This window comes from Ixodes scapularis, unplaced genomic scaffold, assembly GCF_016920785.2.
Source record: "Ixodes scapularis isolate PalLabHiFi unplaced genomic scaffold, ASM1692078v2 PGA_scaffold6__148_contigs__length_123643588, whole genome shotgun sequence".
NCBI classification, from domain to species: domain Eukaryota; kingdom Metazoa; phylum Arthropoda; class Arachnida; order Ixodida; family Ixodidae; genus Ixodes; species Ixodes scapularis.
In genome coordinates, this window is record NW_024609881.1 from 56128093 (window position 1) to 56144493 (window position 16401).

Sequence of the window (16401 nt, forward strand, 5' to 3'; positions counted from 1 at the left end):
TCTAATGTATTCTAACCTATTTTTCGCGAATTGTAGGTGCACGATTCGCCGAATTCGCGAAAATTAGGTCCTCGCGAAAATTCAGCTGTTTACAGTATTTGCTATACAGAGGTTTGATTACGACGTTCTCAAGGTATTAGATAAGTGACAGGGCCCTCAAAGGAAGTCTGACATTTATCGCCCGTAAAATTTGCCAGGTGAAATCGAAGGCCTCAAAAGAGATGACCTGAAGTTGAGCGCCAGGCACCACACCATGGACCCGAGTCGAAAGCTCTTTACTGGTTTGGACCGATGCGCTTTGTAGATTAACGGCGTCGCCAGCTACTAAAAGTAAATCCATATTCCCTGTTGACAACGCTACACTCGTGCGATATTCATGCAGACGGATTCTTTTCGGCGTCACATATTGTGGACCCCAGGAACTCCCAAGCTGTTTGTGACAGTTTCTTACGTGGGAAGTCAAAACCTTTGTGTTGAAATAAATTAATCGAATGGAATGGGTTACCGATCTAGTAAATGCTTATATAGCAAAAACTATTAACAATGTCAAACATATGGAGGTGTGTTATTGTAAACAAACAAATGGCCTGATGTTGACGTACCATTACTTCTAGCATCAGAAAAAAAAAATTTAATTAAACTTTTGTTGCCTATTTTGTTCACGAATTCACCTATATGATCAAAAGTCACTGTTTTCGATGTGGTTATTTACAGTGAGTATTTTCTCACCTTCCTCGAGATCTTAAATGCGCGATCATGTATATGTTTATATTGTGCTTCCTATTAGGAATGTTCCGCCACTATTAGTAAGCAAACCTGAGTTATTATAATTTATTCTCCTTTGAACCCTTGTGCTGTCTTAGAATCATATATGTGCTGAATGTGCGTGAGCATTAACATTGATTCATGTGTCCATATAGCTTCCTCACATCTGGCCGGCACACCGATGGTGCAAATTGTCAAAACGTGTCGCAAAATTACCTGCATAAATTGTGAACATAATACTGTAATGCAATTACATGGTGAATATATAAGTGGCGGACGACACTTTACGCACTAAGGTGAGAAACACGACGAAAGAAACGAATTCAACACATCCGCCAAGACGCCGAGTAGCACGGAGGGGAGAGCGGAGCGACGAGTTGAAGCAACCTAATGGCGGCCGCATCACGTGACTCCAAGATGGCAGCGCCCATGTGGCGGAGGGTGAAAAGATCTATAGCAGAGATCAGTTACACAGATGCTCATGTATTTTCATATCGGAGCCTCTTGAGCCGGCGATTTCCCAAAAATGCTCCGTTGCACTAAAATGAAGCTTGGGGGAGGGGGGGGGGGGACATTTTGCCGGAAAAATTTAAAGCATGACAACACTGGGACATGTTTGTGTGAACTGGGAGCGAATGAAGCAGAAAAAAAACGTGACTCAACATGACCGCAAAATGTGCATGGAAACAAAGAAAAGAGCCAAAATATTCAAAGTAAGTAAGACCAAGGGTATGAATTATGCATTTTAGCCCGTTCTGACGCCGGTGTTGGCACTTTGATTGCGTCGTCGCGAAAAAGACACCGTGTTAATACATGAGGTTCTTTCTTGTAGGTAATGGAGTTGCATCGTTGGGGAAAGCCAGCAGCCCATTGAAAGTCACCGAGGACATCTCGTTCAGATGCTGTTCCTGCTCCTATGTCACCAGGGATCAGCGTGAAATCGTGATCCACCTGGTTGCCCATGGTGATGAACAATTCAAGAGCCAGCATCCTCCCGTGTCTTCTGGCTCTTGGTTCAAAGTGCCAAGCAACACTCAAAATAACAAAAGTGATAAGTTCCAATGCAAGCTGTGCCCCCAAGCCTTTGCTCAGAATTCAAATCTCAGAAGGCATAACCAAACACACACACCAGTGAAAAGCCATTTAAGTGCGAGCTTTGCCCCCATGCCTTTGCTCGGAATTCAGCTCTGAGAATGCATAACCGAACACACACTGGTGAAAAGCCATTTAAGTGTAAGCTTTGTCCAAAAGCCTTTGCTCGGAATTCGGATGTGAGAATCCATAACCGGACACACACTGGTGAAAAGTCATTTAAGTGCAAGCTTTGCCCAAAAGCCTTTGCTCTGAATTCAGATCTGAGAAGGCATAACCGAACACACATTGGCGAAAAGCCATTTAAGTGCAAGCTTTGTCTAAAAGTCTTTGCTCGGAACTTTGGTCTGAGAATGCATAACCAAACACACACGGGTGAAAAACCATTTAAGTGCAATTTTTGTCCAAAAGCCTTTGGTCGGAATTCAGATCTGAGAAAGCATAACCAAACACACTGGTGAAAAGCCATTTAAGTGCAAGCTTTGCCTCCAAGCCTTTGCTCGGAATTCAGATGTGAGAAGGCATAACAAAACACATTGGTGAAAAGCCATTTTAGTGCAAACTTTGCCCAAAGGCCTTTGCTTGGAATTCATTTCTGAGAATGCATACCCGAACACACATTAGGGAAACTCCATTTAAGTGCAAGCTCTGCCCAAAAGCCTTTGCTCTGAGTTCAGTTCTGATAATGCATAACCAAACACACTGGTGAAAAGCCATTTGAGTATAAGCTTTGTCCAAAGGCCTTTGCTCGGAATTCAGATCTGAGAATCCACAACTGGACACACACTGGCGAACGGCCATTTAAGTGCAAGCTTCGCCCAAAAGCCTTTTCTCTCAATTCAGATCTGAGAAGGCATAACCAAGCACACTGGTGAAAAGCCATTTAAGTGCAAGCTTTGTCTAAAAGCCTCTGCTTGGAATGCAGGTCTGAGAATGCATAACCACACACATACTTTGGAAAAGCCATTTAAGTGCAAACTTTGTCCAAAAGCCTTTGTTTGGAATTCAGATCTGAGAATGCATAACCAAACACACAGCTGTGAAAAGCCATTTAAGTGCAAGCTTTGCCCCCAAGCCTGGGCTCGGAATGCAGATCTGAAAGTTTGTAATCAAACACATGCTGCTGAAAAGTCATTTAAGTGCAAGCTTTGCTCAAAATCATTTGCTCTGAATTCATCTCTGAAAAAGCATAACTCAATACATGCTGGTGAGAAGCCATTTAAGTGCAAGATTTGTCCAAAAGCCTTTACTTTCCATTCAACAACTTCAGTGTTGGCGTCGCTTGCCTGCAATAAAGCGGAGCCTCCTCTGTGGACGGGGTTGGGGGACCTCTCTCAACGGAGCAACTGTCGACACCGAGTGGGAAAAGGTCGCTTCTGTGTTCGGCACATTGTGAGACCTTGGAAGTTCTGACGAGACTCAGTGCAAGGTCGAGCCCGAGGTTGTATTTCATTTTCTCCAAACAAAGCGAGGGGTGACCTTGCAAAGTACAGCCTGCTTGGCTGCCTTGCTTGCTCACCATTTCCTGTTTGGAAGCCTATGACTAATCGAAACAGGTGACAAGCTAGGCTGCCAAATGGATTGCGTGCTCGGCGAAAATGGAATGTGATTTCAGACTCGAGCTTGCATCAAGCATCGTCGGAACTGCCAAGGGCTCGCAGCATGCCAGAGGCCGAAGCGACCATTTCTCGCTAAGCATAGACCGGTGCTCCTTCGGCACCCTGCTGCTCCGATTCAAGAGCTCCCCAAGCCTTGCCCGTGAAAGAAACTTTGCCAATTTGCAGGCCAGTGACATCAACACTCGCGGCCTGCATCATATGTTTGGTTCCTACGATTGTACAGTCTCATCTATTTTCTCCTGCTCACGTTACAGCTGATGCAGTATAGCAGATGCAGAGCTCCAAAGTATATGACACTCCATTGTAAACTACATGCTTGTGATGTGGTGAGAGGTTAGCAGCGCTTGAAACATTTGCAGAAAGGATTAACAAGCATCCTACTGGTGTGTGGTCGTGGATCACTACAGAGTGATACTCGTTAAGGTACCCCATCCACCAGTCCGATTCACATGAAGACGTCGCCGAGTCGTCGTCCCTTCTCCTGGGTGAAGACATTGCTCGTCTTACGAACACGAATTGGCAAGAGCTTGAAAAACGCGCAAACGTCGCCGTGGAGGCGATTGCCAGGAAGACCTTTGGGTCATCGGGGAAACAAAATTAAAAGCATCACCTCCCGCCTCCTCCCTCCCTTGGTGTAAGAAAGGAGGTTAGTTGGATCGGACCTCTGCGAGGGCGACCAAAGATTTTTCGCTCCTACTCACCTTAAAGGGGTCATGAAACGCTTTTCCAACTTTTTCCTGTTTAGCTTTCCTCCTCAACTCGTAAATCGCGCATTCCACCAAACAGTTATAGAAGACGAAAATGGGGAGTCCCCTCTTGCTCGCACTCTCGTTTGTATAATCCGGACACATCCATTCTCCCCCTAGAAGATTAGCCCGTCGCTCAAAATTCAAACAAAAGTTGCTTTCCCCACCCCGTTCATTCCGAAGCTGACAGTGCTGTTGAAGCTACGTGCTCGTTGGGCCAGCCACACTTGCCACGTGAGCGTGGCAAATGTGGCTGCAGAGAATGAAGTCAGGTGATGAAAGGGAGGCGGCTGATTGGTCCGGCAAGCGCGTAGCTTCCACCACAATGTCAGCTTAGGGGTGAAGGGAATAAGTGAGGTCCGGTTGTGTGTGACGTCAGTTTGGACCCGTTGACGCGCTTTTGGGACCGCGGATGTTTCACAGTGAAAAGGCAGAGAGGTTGCGAAGGGGAGGAGGTACGAAATAGTCCACTCTGTTTTCAAATTTTCGCACTGAAAGTCAGGCTTTTGACTTTCTACCTTTTTACTTTTGGTCCACTGAACGATGTGCTATTAGTAAAATCCCAATCTAAAATGATTTATCCCAACCCAAAAATCGTTTCATGGGCCCTTTAAGAACACTTCGGTGTAGGTAGAGCTTTATTGGGGGTGCCTTCAAATTGTCAGAAAGGGTGCCAGGAATGCTGCTGGAAGCTGCCGTATGCACGGTTCGGTCGGGGGAAAAAAAGCAATTTTTCGGCTCTTTTGAAATGCAACGATCATCAACGAGAAGAATACATCGCCGGCAAAGATCCGGGTGCAGATTCGGTGTTGAAGAGTGCATGTGCACCTATTATCAATGTCAGAAAACGATGTTTATTGATTCGATTAGTGAGCGGATTACATGATGCTACACTGGCTACGCCATTGCTGGATCTCTGCGTCTGTGGCTTTAGCTCGGCTTGGCTTTCTCGACAGTCCAGTGTCTTTTGCTTGGCTTGGCTTCCTTGACATCCCCCTTTTTTTCTTTAGAGATCAAGCCTGACGACTGGTTTGATTATGCGACCTGATTTGGTAACGGTGGTTGAGTCTGCCGGGTTCTCTCGCTGGGGGCTGGGGCATACTCGGCTGTCGGTCACAGGCTGTGGCGCATGTGGCTCGATGCTGGTAGTATGAGTTTTTGCAGCGTGGTGTAGCTCAGCCTTAGTCGGACGAACAAAGGACGTATTGCGACGGTACTGTCCCTTTGGCGTCTGTACTATCACAGACCGAGGTTCTTCCGAAAGACGTAAGACTGTTCCAGGAACCCATCTCCTGTTTTCTTCCCAAACTTTGACTTTATCGCCAGGGGCCATGGCAGGGGCTCGTTTGGAGTGCTGGTCAGCGTAAGCCTTCTGCTGGTTGCGCTCGTGACGCAGCTTGTCCGGCACGCTTTGGATTATTTCGGGCTTTAGTAGCTTGTTGTGTGTGGGAACTGGAGTTCTTGTCCTCCTGCTGTACAGTCTTTGTGCAGGTGAACCCAGTTCTTCACTCCTTGGCGTGTTTCTGAAACTGAGGAGGGCCATTTGTATGTCGCTTCCATCCAGAGAGCATTTTCGGAGAATCCCTTTTGCAGTCTGAACGGCTCGTTCGGCAAGACCGTTTGACTGCGCATACCTCGGACTTGAAGTCACGTGCTGGAAGCCCCAGTCTCTGCTAAAGTTCTTGAATTCTTGTGCTGCGTAGCAGGGACCGTTGTCTGTTTCAATCACTTTGGGGACACCATGAGTTGCTAGCCACACTTTCATGACGTTTACAACTTCTTTTGACGATTCTCCTGAGAGCTTCTTGAAGTCTAGGTATCCAGAGTAGCTGTCGACAATGACAACGTAGGACTTTCCTTCGAAGTTGAAGAGGTCTGATGCTACTCTTTCCCACGGGAGGTCTGGTATTTCTTTGAGATGAAGTGGCTCTCTCGCTGGTTTCTTGTCAGTTGCTTGGCATGTGGCACATCTTTCCACGTAGCATTTGATGTCTGTCGTTAGCCCTGGCCAGTATACAGTCTCGCGGGCTCTCTTTAGACAACTGTTTATGCCTAGATGTCCCGCGTGGATCTGGACGAGCAGTCTGTTTCTCCAAGTTTTCGGAATGACTATCCGATCGCTTCTGAACAACATGTCTTCATACACAGCGAGTTCATCCCTAAATGACCAATACAGCTTCATTGGGTCACTGAGCCCTCTTGTGGTGCTTGGCCATCCTTCTTTCGTGGCTTGGATCACTTCTTGGATTTCTTTGTCTTGGGCAATGTCCCTCTTTAGTTCTTCCATTGTTTCAGGTGACATGGGTACAATTGCCATCACTTGTATGTCATCTGTATATGCACCTGCCGACTCGTTCTTGATGCAGTCTCTGCTCAGTAGATCTGCGATCACGAGTTCTGTTCCTTTCTTGTAGACGATTGTTGGTGCGTACTGCTGTACGTCAAAGAGAAGTCTTTGTAGTCGAGGAGGGGCTTTGCTCAGCGGCTTCTTTGCGATGCTCTCGATCGGCTTGTGGTCAGTCTCGATGGTTAGAGGTTTTCCATAGATATATTGGTGAAATTTCCGGCAGCCGTATCGGATCGCTAGTGCCTCCTTCTCGATCTGAGGGTAGTTCTGTTGTGCTTCCGTCATTGCTGCTGAGGCGTAGGCAACAGGCTTTCCTTCTTGTAGGAGAACAGCTCCTAGGGCTTTTGAGCTTGCGTCCACTGAATGGGTCATAGCACCATTAACGTTGTAGTATGCGAGTGTTGGTGCAGTCTTCAGCGCTTGCTTGATTTCGGTCAGTGCCTTGCTCTGTTCCTCTGTCCACAGGTACTCAGTGTCCTTGGTGATGAGCTTTCTCAGTGGTGCAGTCTTGTCCGCAAGGTTGGGCACGAACTTCTGGAGATACTGGATCATCCCTAGCAGTCTCTGTAGCTCGGTCTTGTTCTTTGGTTCATTTAACTGGTCGATGGCGGCTACCTTTTCTTGGTCGATCTTGAGTCCTTCTGCAGTGATTTCGTGACCAAGAAACTTGACTGCAGGCTTGTCAAAGACACACTTGTCTTTGTTGAGTTTAGTGCCAGCTTCTTTCAGAGCATCCATGACCTTCTTTGTAGTTTCTTGCAGCTGTTCGCTTGTTTCGGCATACACCAGGATGTCGTCCATGGAGTTGACGGCGTTCGGAATCCCTTCCAGGATTCTGCTGATGACTTGTTGAAAAACTTCCGGTGCTGTGGCTATGCCAAAAGGAACTCAGTACCTGCCCCACGGAGTGCTGAAGGCTAGATACTTTTTGGTGCGCTCTGACACTTGCATTTGCCAAAATCCTTTCTTGAGGTCTAGCAGAGTGAACCGCTTGGATCCTCTGACATGCGCAACAATTTCTTCCAAAGTCTTGAGAGGATAGTTTTGTCTTATAAGAACTTTGTTCAGTTCCACTGGATCGATGCAGATCCTGATCTTTCCTCGCTGCTTCACAACAACCATTTCACTGCAGAATGGAGTTGGTTCTGTGATTTTTTCGACGATTCCTTTCTGTTCCATGCTCGTGAGCTCTTGCTTGACTTCATCCATAAGTGCATATGGGACCCTTCTTGGTGGCTTGTTTTCCAGCTTCTTGCTTGCTTCCTCTTTGACATCGGCATCATAGACAAAGTTCTTGATGCAACCGATGCCTTGAAATATTTCGTCATCTTCTTGCGTTGCTTGGACTGTGTGCACCCTCTTCACGAGGTTGAGGAGCTCGCATGCGTTCTGACCCAGAACTGGTGTCACGTCAGAGTTCACGACGAGGAATTTCAGTTTCGCCGGCTCATCACGGACAGTGCATGCTTCTCTCACCTCACCGATCACTTGCATCTTGTGATTGCTGTATGTTGCGATTCTTTTGACTGGCGAAGGAAACACTTGTAGTCTCATGGCTTGGACGTTCTTGTTTGGGAGGACGTTGCATTGCGCTCCTGTGTCCAGTTTCATGACAACTTTAGTTCCACACTTGAACTGGATCTCTTCTTGCCACACCGTCTTGCTTGTCTTGGTTCTCAGCTCCGACACATACATTTCTTCTTCAGGGTCTTTGTGGTTGTCGATGGCATGGACCTTGTGTTGCACCATACTTCTGCTTGATCGGCACACTGCAGCAAAGTGTCCTTTCTTTTGGCACTTGTTACACGTCTTGCCATACGCTGGACATTCTTTTGGTCTGTGAAATCCTCCTCAGAAGCTGCATGCTTTTCTTGCCATTCCCGAATTCGCTGGCGCTTGCTCTTTTGTCTCCGCGACAGTCTTCTTTCTCGGTAGCTGCTTTGTCTTCTTCGTGACGGCGTCGACGGTCCTCGTTTCTTTGTTTACGATTTCTTTGAGCTGCTGTGACGCCTGTTCGCTCGCTTTGCAGAGATTCACGGCTTTCTGCAGGTCGACAGTCGGGTCGCTTAGCAGTCTTTCTCTGACATCGTCATTGGTGATGCCAACGATAATGCGATCGCGTAGTAGTTCATCAGTCAGCTCACCGAACTTGCATTTCTTTGCTTGTAGCCTTGCGGCCGTCAGAAACTCGTTGAAAGTCTCGCCCTCTTTCTGCTTCATTTGATTGAACCTGTACCGTTCGTAGGTGGGGTTGACCTTCGGGTGGAAGTGCTCTTTGAACCGTTGCTTTACGATGTCCAGGTTTTTCTTGTCGTCTTCGCTCAGTGGGAGCGTTCGGAACACGTTCTGTGCGTCTGGGCCGATGACAGTCATGAAGTTCGCTACTTGAACTTCGGGAGGTTTCTTCTGTAACTGGATCGCTGTTGCGTACCATTCGTAGCTCTGAAGCCAGTCGTCCCAAACGTCTGGCGACTGCGACGACAGATCAAGAGGCCTCGGCGTCTTTAGACCACCTTCCATAGTTTCGGAATCGGCGCTCACGTGCGTCGGCTTGTTTGTCTTGTTTTAACGGCGTCTTCTTCGCTCCGTCGCTCGAATCAGTGGCTGTATCGTTTCTGCTGAGGTTCTTCTTTCTTCTTCTTGGTAGATCCCGCTTCTGTCACCATGTCAGAAAACGATGTTTATTGATTCGATTAGTGAGCGGATTACGTGATGCTACACTGGCTACGCCATTGCTGGATCTCTGCGTCTGTGGCTTTAGCTCGGCTTGGCTTTCTCGACAGTCCAGTCAGGCTCACGCAGCTGTAGCCTTGGCCATTGAAACGCGCTCGAGGAGCAAGGGAGCGAGGAGGAAGAAAAGAGGAGAGAGAAGAAGAGAGGGTGCGCCACGGTAGAAGGTGGACGGAAGGAAAGAGTTTTGTAGGGGCCAACTTAATATATGCACCACGCCTGCCGCTAGGGGCGCGAGTAGTCGGAGGAATGCAGAGTATGGGCGGATAGACTTATACAGCTGGCTCCTTTGAATGGGGCGTTTAGTCGCGCCACCTGGTGGCCAGTGTTTTGTGGTGAACGAGTGGTCCTGGTGGTTTGCGGCGCCTTTGCGCTCGACCGCTTCCCTTTCTCCACTTTTTTTTTGTATACCAATCTATATATATATATATATATGCGATTCTTTTTGTGCATAAAAAAACAGAAGCAGGTGTTTTTCACGTGTATTTCATTTTTTTTTATTTTTTCGTAAACATGGAAACACAGAAATTATTACACGGATTTATATAGCACAATATTCCACCCTTTCAAATAACTCTTAAAAAAACAAACATGAAGGGGTTAATAAGGCGGTGCATTTGTTTGCAAACGTTAAAACTGCCAACTTGATTAAAAGTTACATACAAGGACGACACTTTTTGCTAACCAAAAATGAGCTTTCTTTTTTTTGCTGCCGTTGAAAAAAAGGACCATTCTACTCAAACATGTCTTATCAAAGAAAAAAAGCGCCAAGGAAGAAAAGCTGAAATCAGTCTTATCCCAAGCTTTAGTCCTGCTCAGCCAAATGCCAAAAGTATAAACGGTAAAGTTAAGGCACGGCGTTGTTTTTTAAGCACTTCTTGTTTATAAATGCGTCCGCCGCAAAATGAGCTAAACAGAGATAGCGCTGTTTCATTCTCTTGTGATCTTTTAGCAGATTGGTGTACGATGCCCACCTCTCGTGCCTTAAGTTAATATTAATAACGTATACTAAGAATTTACGTTCACCAGAGTTCGCAGTAGCAAAGTGAAAAACGTCCGAACTGAAACCATACCTGTGACCTGTTGCGAACAGCATCAGAGAAACATTTGGCGTCTTATTAGAATTGCCGCACCATCTCGCAGAGCAGTACTTTCCAGGCAAGATTCACACTTGGTCTGTGACCAGACGCGACACCGCGACTTTCTTCACACAAACCAAAACTAGCCGACCGACACTGCCGTCACCGTAAAACCAGTCGCATCCGAACCTGACGAGTCAGTGACCGTTGCTCCCTGCCGAGCCGTCGGGTTTTGCTGTCACCGCCGTCACCGTACAAAAAGCACAACACCGGCGAGTCCAGCGCATCCAAAACCGACGAAACAATGACCGTTGCTCCCTGCCGACCCGTCTTTGCCGTCACCGTACAACCAGCTGAGCTCCTTCGAGTCCGGCGCATTCAAAACTGACGAGACAATGACCGTTGCTCCCCACGCGACAACAAAACGCCACAGCGCCACCGACGCCACGGCGTTTGTAGGGGTGTTGTTCCCATAATCATATGCACGACGGTGCTGGCCTCTACGGTATTTCTCCGAACGCCGGGAGCTGCGTTCGCCTGGTCCAGTGTCTTTTGCTTGGCTTGGCTTCCTTGACAATCAAGTGCTCCTTTATGGAGGCTCTGCTGCTGTGCTCTTTTCTGGGATGGTGCGTTATCAGGTGTAAACCTTCTTTGTTTCGTCTCGACTAGAAAATCTCTGTGGCGGTGTCATAACCACCTCTGATGTCGGCTGTGTTGGGTGTATTTTTGTTGACGCTGTAGAAGTCGGAAGGCATTATATCCTTTCGCCTGACCGAAGGATTTATTCGCGTGTTTGCAGTTTAAAACATATTTGTAACCATCTAAGGTGCCGAGGATACTAATAGCTGCATATGAGTAATGCCAGCGTTTAGTTTGTATCTCGATAAACAGAAAATGCTGAATGCGATAGATATCTGGTCACTCAACAATACCCTTTTCTCTTTGCATGGTGTCCCCCTCTAAAAAGATTGGTAGAAAACACAGTTCTCATGGTTTTGCTTGTAAAATCTTGTGAATTTAAAGTGTCTGACATTAAAAGTGCCCCAGTTGCTTCAAATCTGCAGCGAGGTTGTTTTTTGCAAACTCTTTGTTGTTTGTCTGTGGTGATGCCTGACGTTACAGCCGGTGATGCCTGATCACGGGCTGTAACCCGTGATCACCGAGCCCGTGACTTTGTTTTCTTCCTCCGCAGCTTGGGTCGCTGGTGGTTCTGCTTCCTCATTTTTCCTCCCACCTTTCTTTGCACGGCTTGTTTCATTGCAGGGACAGGTTGCTGGATAAACCGCTGCTTGGGTGTTGTTGACTATTGCCACTACGCTAGACAGAACTTGCGAGGTGAGTCGCTTTGCAGAGGTTTCACAAAAAATGAGCGGTCGCTTCTTCGACATTTTCCTTGGTGGCTTGTTCGACACCGAGGACAAGTACTTCAGACTGTTAAAAAAACTGACTTTTTTGTGCGTTCAGTAGTACTTTTCCTTCGTGCGGAGTGGGCTGAAATGTTTTTTGCAAGCACAATCACCGGGCTGAAGCTTGCGGTTGGAGTGGGGAATTGCACGATTTCATAATCCGAGGCGATTGGGGTCCGCAGGTGTTTTAAATAAGGTGACTTGCCGTGGCGATGTGAATCCATCGGGCGCTCATCGATTCTTGATCGGTATCCAAGCGTGCGAAGGCACAGAGACGCAGCACTTGGGCGTGCGAAGGAATCTTTGATCATGCCGCGAGACTGGCGAAACTTGCTTTCGACGAGTTGTGCCTTTTTCCTGCAACACTGCGTTTCCGTAAAACTTTTTATGTGTTCTCACAGCAAGTTTCACGGCTTGCACGGGTTTTAAAGAACTTCTTCGGCAAATGATGACGAACGAGTCCAAAACATATCTTCAGCACACTGCCGCCAACCTCCGTAATGCTCCAAAACCGCGATTTTTCGGCATGTAAGATGGCCGTCTCGCAGGAGCGGGAAGCGCAATCTAACAGTTGTCATAGAGATCAGTTGGTGGTCACAATATTTTGTTGCTCTGTGTTCTTGTTTGTGACAATCAATGTAGCCTTACCCGGTGCTAGTTGGTAATTGAAACTGCAAATAAAAATTATTTCTAATTACTGTTGTACTAAAAATTACTGTTGTTTTTCTGCACCTAGCAAATACTGAAAATATGCCTGCTGCTGCGCACTGATTAAATATTTATATTGTGGTATATGCTTCATATGTGTGACTTTCATTAAATGTCACTTATTGTGGTTGCGTTGGTGTTGAGCGCATACTTTTTGTAGTATTTACTTCGCACCATCGAAATTTTTTTTCACGGTAAGCACAAGTAGGGGTGACTGCCGACACGCAAGCAATATATATTACCACTATTACTAGCTGCAACAATTTTTTATGTTAAATTTGCATCAAGTGGAGGCTATCGACCAACCCCCAAGAGCAGGTGATGCTATGAAGCAACCTATGCCACACAATTTACCTGGGACCATTTTGTCCTTTTTCATATTTGGGACCATTTAATCACGGACCATTTTGACCGGGACCATTTTGACTGGGACTATTGCTACCTGATCAAGGGGAGAGACGTACGGTCGCCGGCCATATGAGCTCCCCCGGCCGAACGCCGGCCGGAGCAGCGAAAATCCCGCATGCGGCGCGTCGAGCGTTGCCGCGCTCTGGGAGCGGGGCTATTGGGACCAAACCATTTTGTTATCAAAGGGGTGGACAAAGGAAGTTTAATAGCATTCCGCCTTTTGAAACTTGAATCTGAAGCACGGCCGATAACGATCACGCTTCTGGTTGTAGGTAAACGCAGACGGCTTATCGAAATTCTTCACTGCACAATATCTCTGACGTGTTATATGCTACTTCTTTATTTTGCAAAATCGGTTTGTCATTTTAAATAGTTCCTACCCGAAGAGTAATCGTACGCACCAAGCCCCCCCTCCCCCTTTTTCTTACAACCTTTCTTAAACCTAGACTAGACAATGACAAACGATCTTGAAATAATTTATTCAATCTATAAGGATATGCTATAGATAACAAAAAAAATGATTTGTGTCGAAGCAGAATTAAGATTCAGGCACTTTTCATGAACGCCCTTTATCGAGGAGACTATTGTTCTGCGCTCAGTAGCATGTTGCTTCGCCAAGGGTGACTCTCTACACGATAATTTTGCAGATGGCTTCCCGGTCGACCACTTCTCGCTTGCCGAGGGATCATTGTTATCATGCCTAATATCATATCAAACATAGGGTTTTTACATTTGTAAGCATCGATCGAACACTGCTGCTTTATCTACGCCTAAAGCAAGCTCCAGTTTATCAGCAGTTATAACATCATCACCGAACACTTGGGGCCAACACCCGAAAAAGGCAATTCTAATCGGCCATGTTTTTGTGATTCACACTTCGAAAGGCTGGAATCCCGATAAAAGCTACGCGTCCACCCCTTTGATAACGGAATGGTTTGGTCGCAATAGCCTGGCTCCCAAAACGCGGCAACGCTCGACGCGCCGCGTGCGGGATTTTCGCTGATCCGGTCGGTGTTCGGCCGGGGGAGCTCATATGGCCGGCGACTGTACAATGTTGTATAAAATCTCTACCACCTGCACCATTCTTCATTGGCGATAAGGGATTTTTAGTGTCCCTGGGCCTCTTTTTGAGTCTGAGCATGCACATTGCCTGGGGCAGGTTAAGTTTTCCTGCTCTGGTATCGTCCTTAGTAGTATGAATATTGCCACAAATAAAATTGGCAGATGGTTTAACCACAAATGAATAGTTCAACGAGTGGAACTTGTATTTGTAGCTAAAGCAAACGGGACCGTACATCTGGTCTGGGTGTCAAAAGGCGATTGCCTCTGCGCGTGCCAGGTCACGGTTTTTTTATCGCCACTTGAGGTGTTCCCAGAAGGCGATTGTTTTCCCTGGCAATTTCACTCTAGCCTTCGAGAGTCGTCGCGTTATCGGCGCTGGCACACAGTAACTAAACAAGAAGTTATATTCTAGGTACATCGCAGTACTTAATAAATAGTAAATGGTCGATGAACAATACTTCACAGCTATACTGTAGTCTGTTGTAGGTTAAAAATGGCAGGACAAGGTCCCCCCACAATGCCACATCTTGCAGATTAGCAGAGCAAACGCCGGAGAGGATGCGAGTTGGGGGAGACAGCCTGTCATGGTGGGAAGGAAGTTCATTGTCATTGATAGGCTACTCTAAGGGAATCTATACTGTTTCCAGGATTTCTAGGCATATGTGAGTAGTGGATTTTGAGTTGGTAGCGAAGAGTGGTTTTGTCCGAATATTTTTTAATCGAAAATTGGATAGCTTCTCTAAGCCCTTCACTAACATGCACCATGCTTAGATGAAAACTCAGCTGAACTCGCGAAGGTTGTTTCCAACCTTCCACTTGTCCACTTTTATAAGCTCAGGAAATTTTAATGCAACTGTATAAATTGTGGCGTGTAAACAGCAAGTTTGTCATAGCTATCCTAATTGAGGGGATTTATAAATCTGACATGCTATATGCAAATATTCTTTGTTATATTTTAAATTTAAAAAAAAACGAGTGACGAATGCGGACTTTTAAGAGATGGCTGCCTAACATAGTTCTGCATAATCGCGATGGGTCAGCTCCGTTGAGTGCACTTTTCTCTGAGCACTTTTGCACTGCAGAGAAGCAGTACCAAAGTGTCGAACCGAAATTTTTATCGGTTCGGGTTCAAGTTTACGGCTTTCGGCTCAGTTCCAGGGAGCAAAAATAACAGTTCGAACTGGTTTGAACCGTTAAATTATAAATATATTTTTCGTATTGTTCTGGCAGTGGGCACTGTTTCCGCCGTGAAACAGTTAACTATGTCGTTTTTCTATGATTCATACAATCTGCTTTTACTTTTATGTACCAAAGATATAAAATCCAATCATTTAGTATCAACAACAGCAAAAGAAAGTCTAGTTTAATGTACAAAACATTGTATTTATACGACTCAACATCCCTTTGTTTATCAGAGTTGCATATTTTACCTGAATCAAAATGTCGTGAAGTGTGGTAGGTCGCCTAAAACACCCGTGATTGGTACAACTTTTCTGTCGCAGTATTAAAAGTTAAATCGTAGCTGCGCCCTTGAACCAAGAAATTAGTTATAGTGCATAAAACCATGGAATGGGCTCCTCGTCACCATAGATATTGCAAGCTACATAGGTCTTTGGACGGTATTCGACGCTTTCTGTCGTCACTCGTGCAACTGAGCAGTGGTGTCCCGATGACCAGGGGACTGTCGCTTTTGAAGCCCGTGGCTCGAATTAGGTTTGGGAGTTTAACCAGAGAAGAAAGCGCAAACGAAGTTCGAGCACTGCAGACACAAAACACCGGCGAAACCTCTTATCCGGGATTTTCACTCTTTTTAACGACCCAGCGAGGGAGAAAGCGCCGGTAGCCCTTTCTCCTTTTCTGTCTCGCCCTCTTTCACTAAAGAAAAAGAAGAGGGGGGGGGGGGGGGAGTAACCAGGCACAGACTATCTCACTTGTAGCATAAGTTGAGCAAAGGAGAAATGTTTATTTTTATATACGAGTTGATTTGTTCGGCGCTAGGTGCGCGCAGTCCCGACTGCAAAGAGGCAACTCCGTGGAACGTTACGCGGTTACACTAGTTCCGTAGAATACCACGCATCAGCCCAGTCCACATTAGGCGCCCATTCCCAAATTTGTAAGTTCTGAGAAAATATGCACAGTACATTGATCAGTAAAATTGATGACCGGACACGCGCCCATCCTTCATTTTTTCGCGATTATCTTTAAATTTTGCGTGGGCGCTTGCCGGTATTTTACGCTAGGTGACTCCGACCACGTATGCGATTGTGGATTCACCCATTCAGTTCTAACGGCCAGGTGGCGCGAGTTGCCGCCCGATTCAGAGACAGCTTTTGCTTTGCTCATTGGTCCATCACTCGATTAGGTTCGTCGAACCGGTTCGATCAGGGTCGATTCACTCGAACCCCGAAAGTTCGACCTAAAAATCTGGTTCGACAAGAG

General features: G+C 46.4%; 1 protein-coding gene and 1 pseudogene across 1 annotated transcript; one reads left to right on the forward strand and one right to left on the reverse strand.

Moving 5' to 3' along the window:
• The first annotated feature begins 1361 nt into the window (after positions 1-1361).
• Positions 1362-2306, forward strand: LOC120836850 (annotated as a pseudogene).
• A 5996-nt stretch (positions 2307-8302) lies between these two features.
• LOC121838303 lies at positions 8303-9265 on the reverse strand. Its single transcript, XM_042294480.1, has one exon. The coding sequence runs from the start codon at positions 9087-9089 to the stop codon at positions 8421-8423; it is 669 nt and encodes a 222-aa protein (XP_042150414.1). The 5' UTR covers positions 9090-9265; the 3' UTR covers positions 8303-8420.
• Between the last annotated feature and the right edge of the window lie 7136 nt (positions 9266-16401).

Excerpts from the sequence above, each read along its gene's own strand:
- LOC121838303 (XM_042294480.1), bottom strand. The coding sequence starts at position 9,089 with ATGGAAGGTGGTCTAAAGACGCCGAGGCCTCTTGATCTGTCGTCGCAG.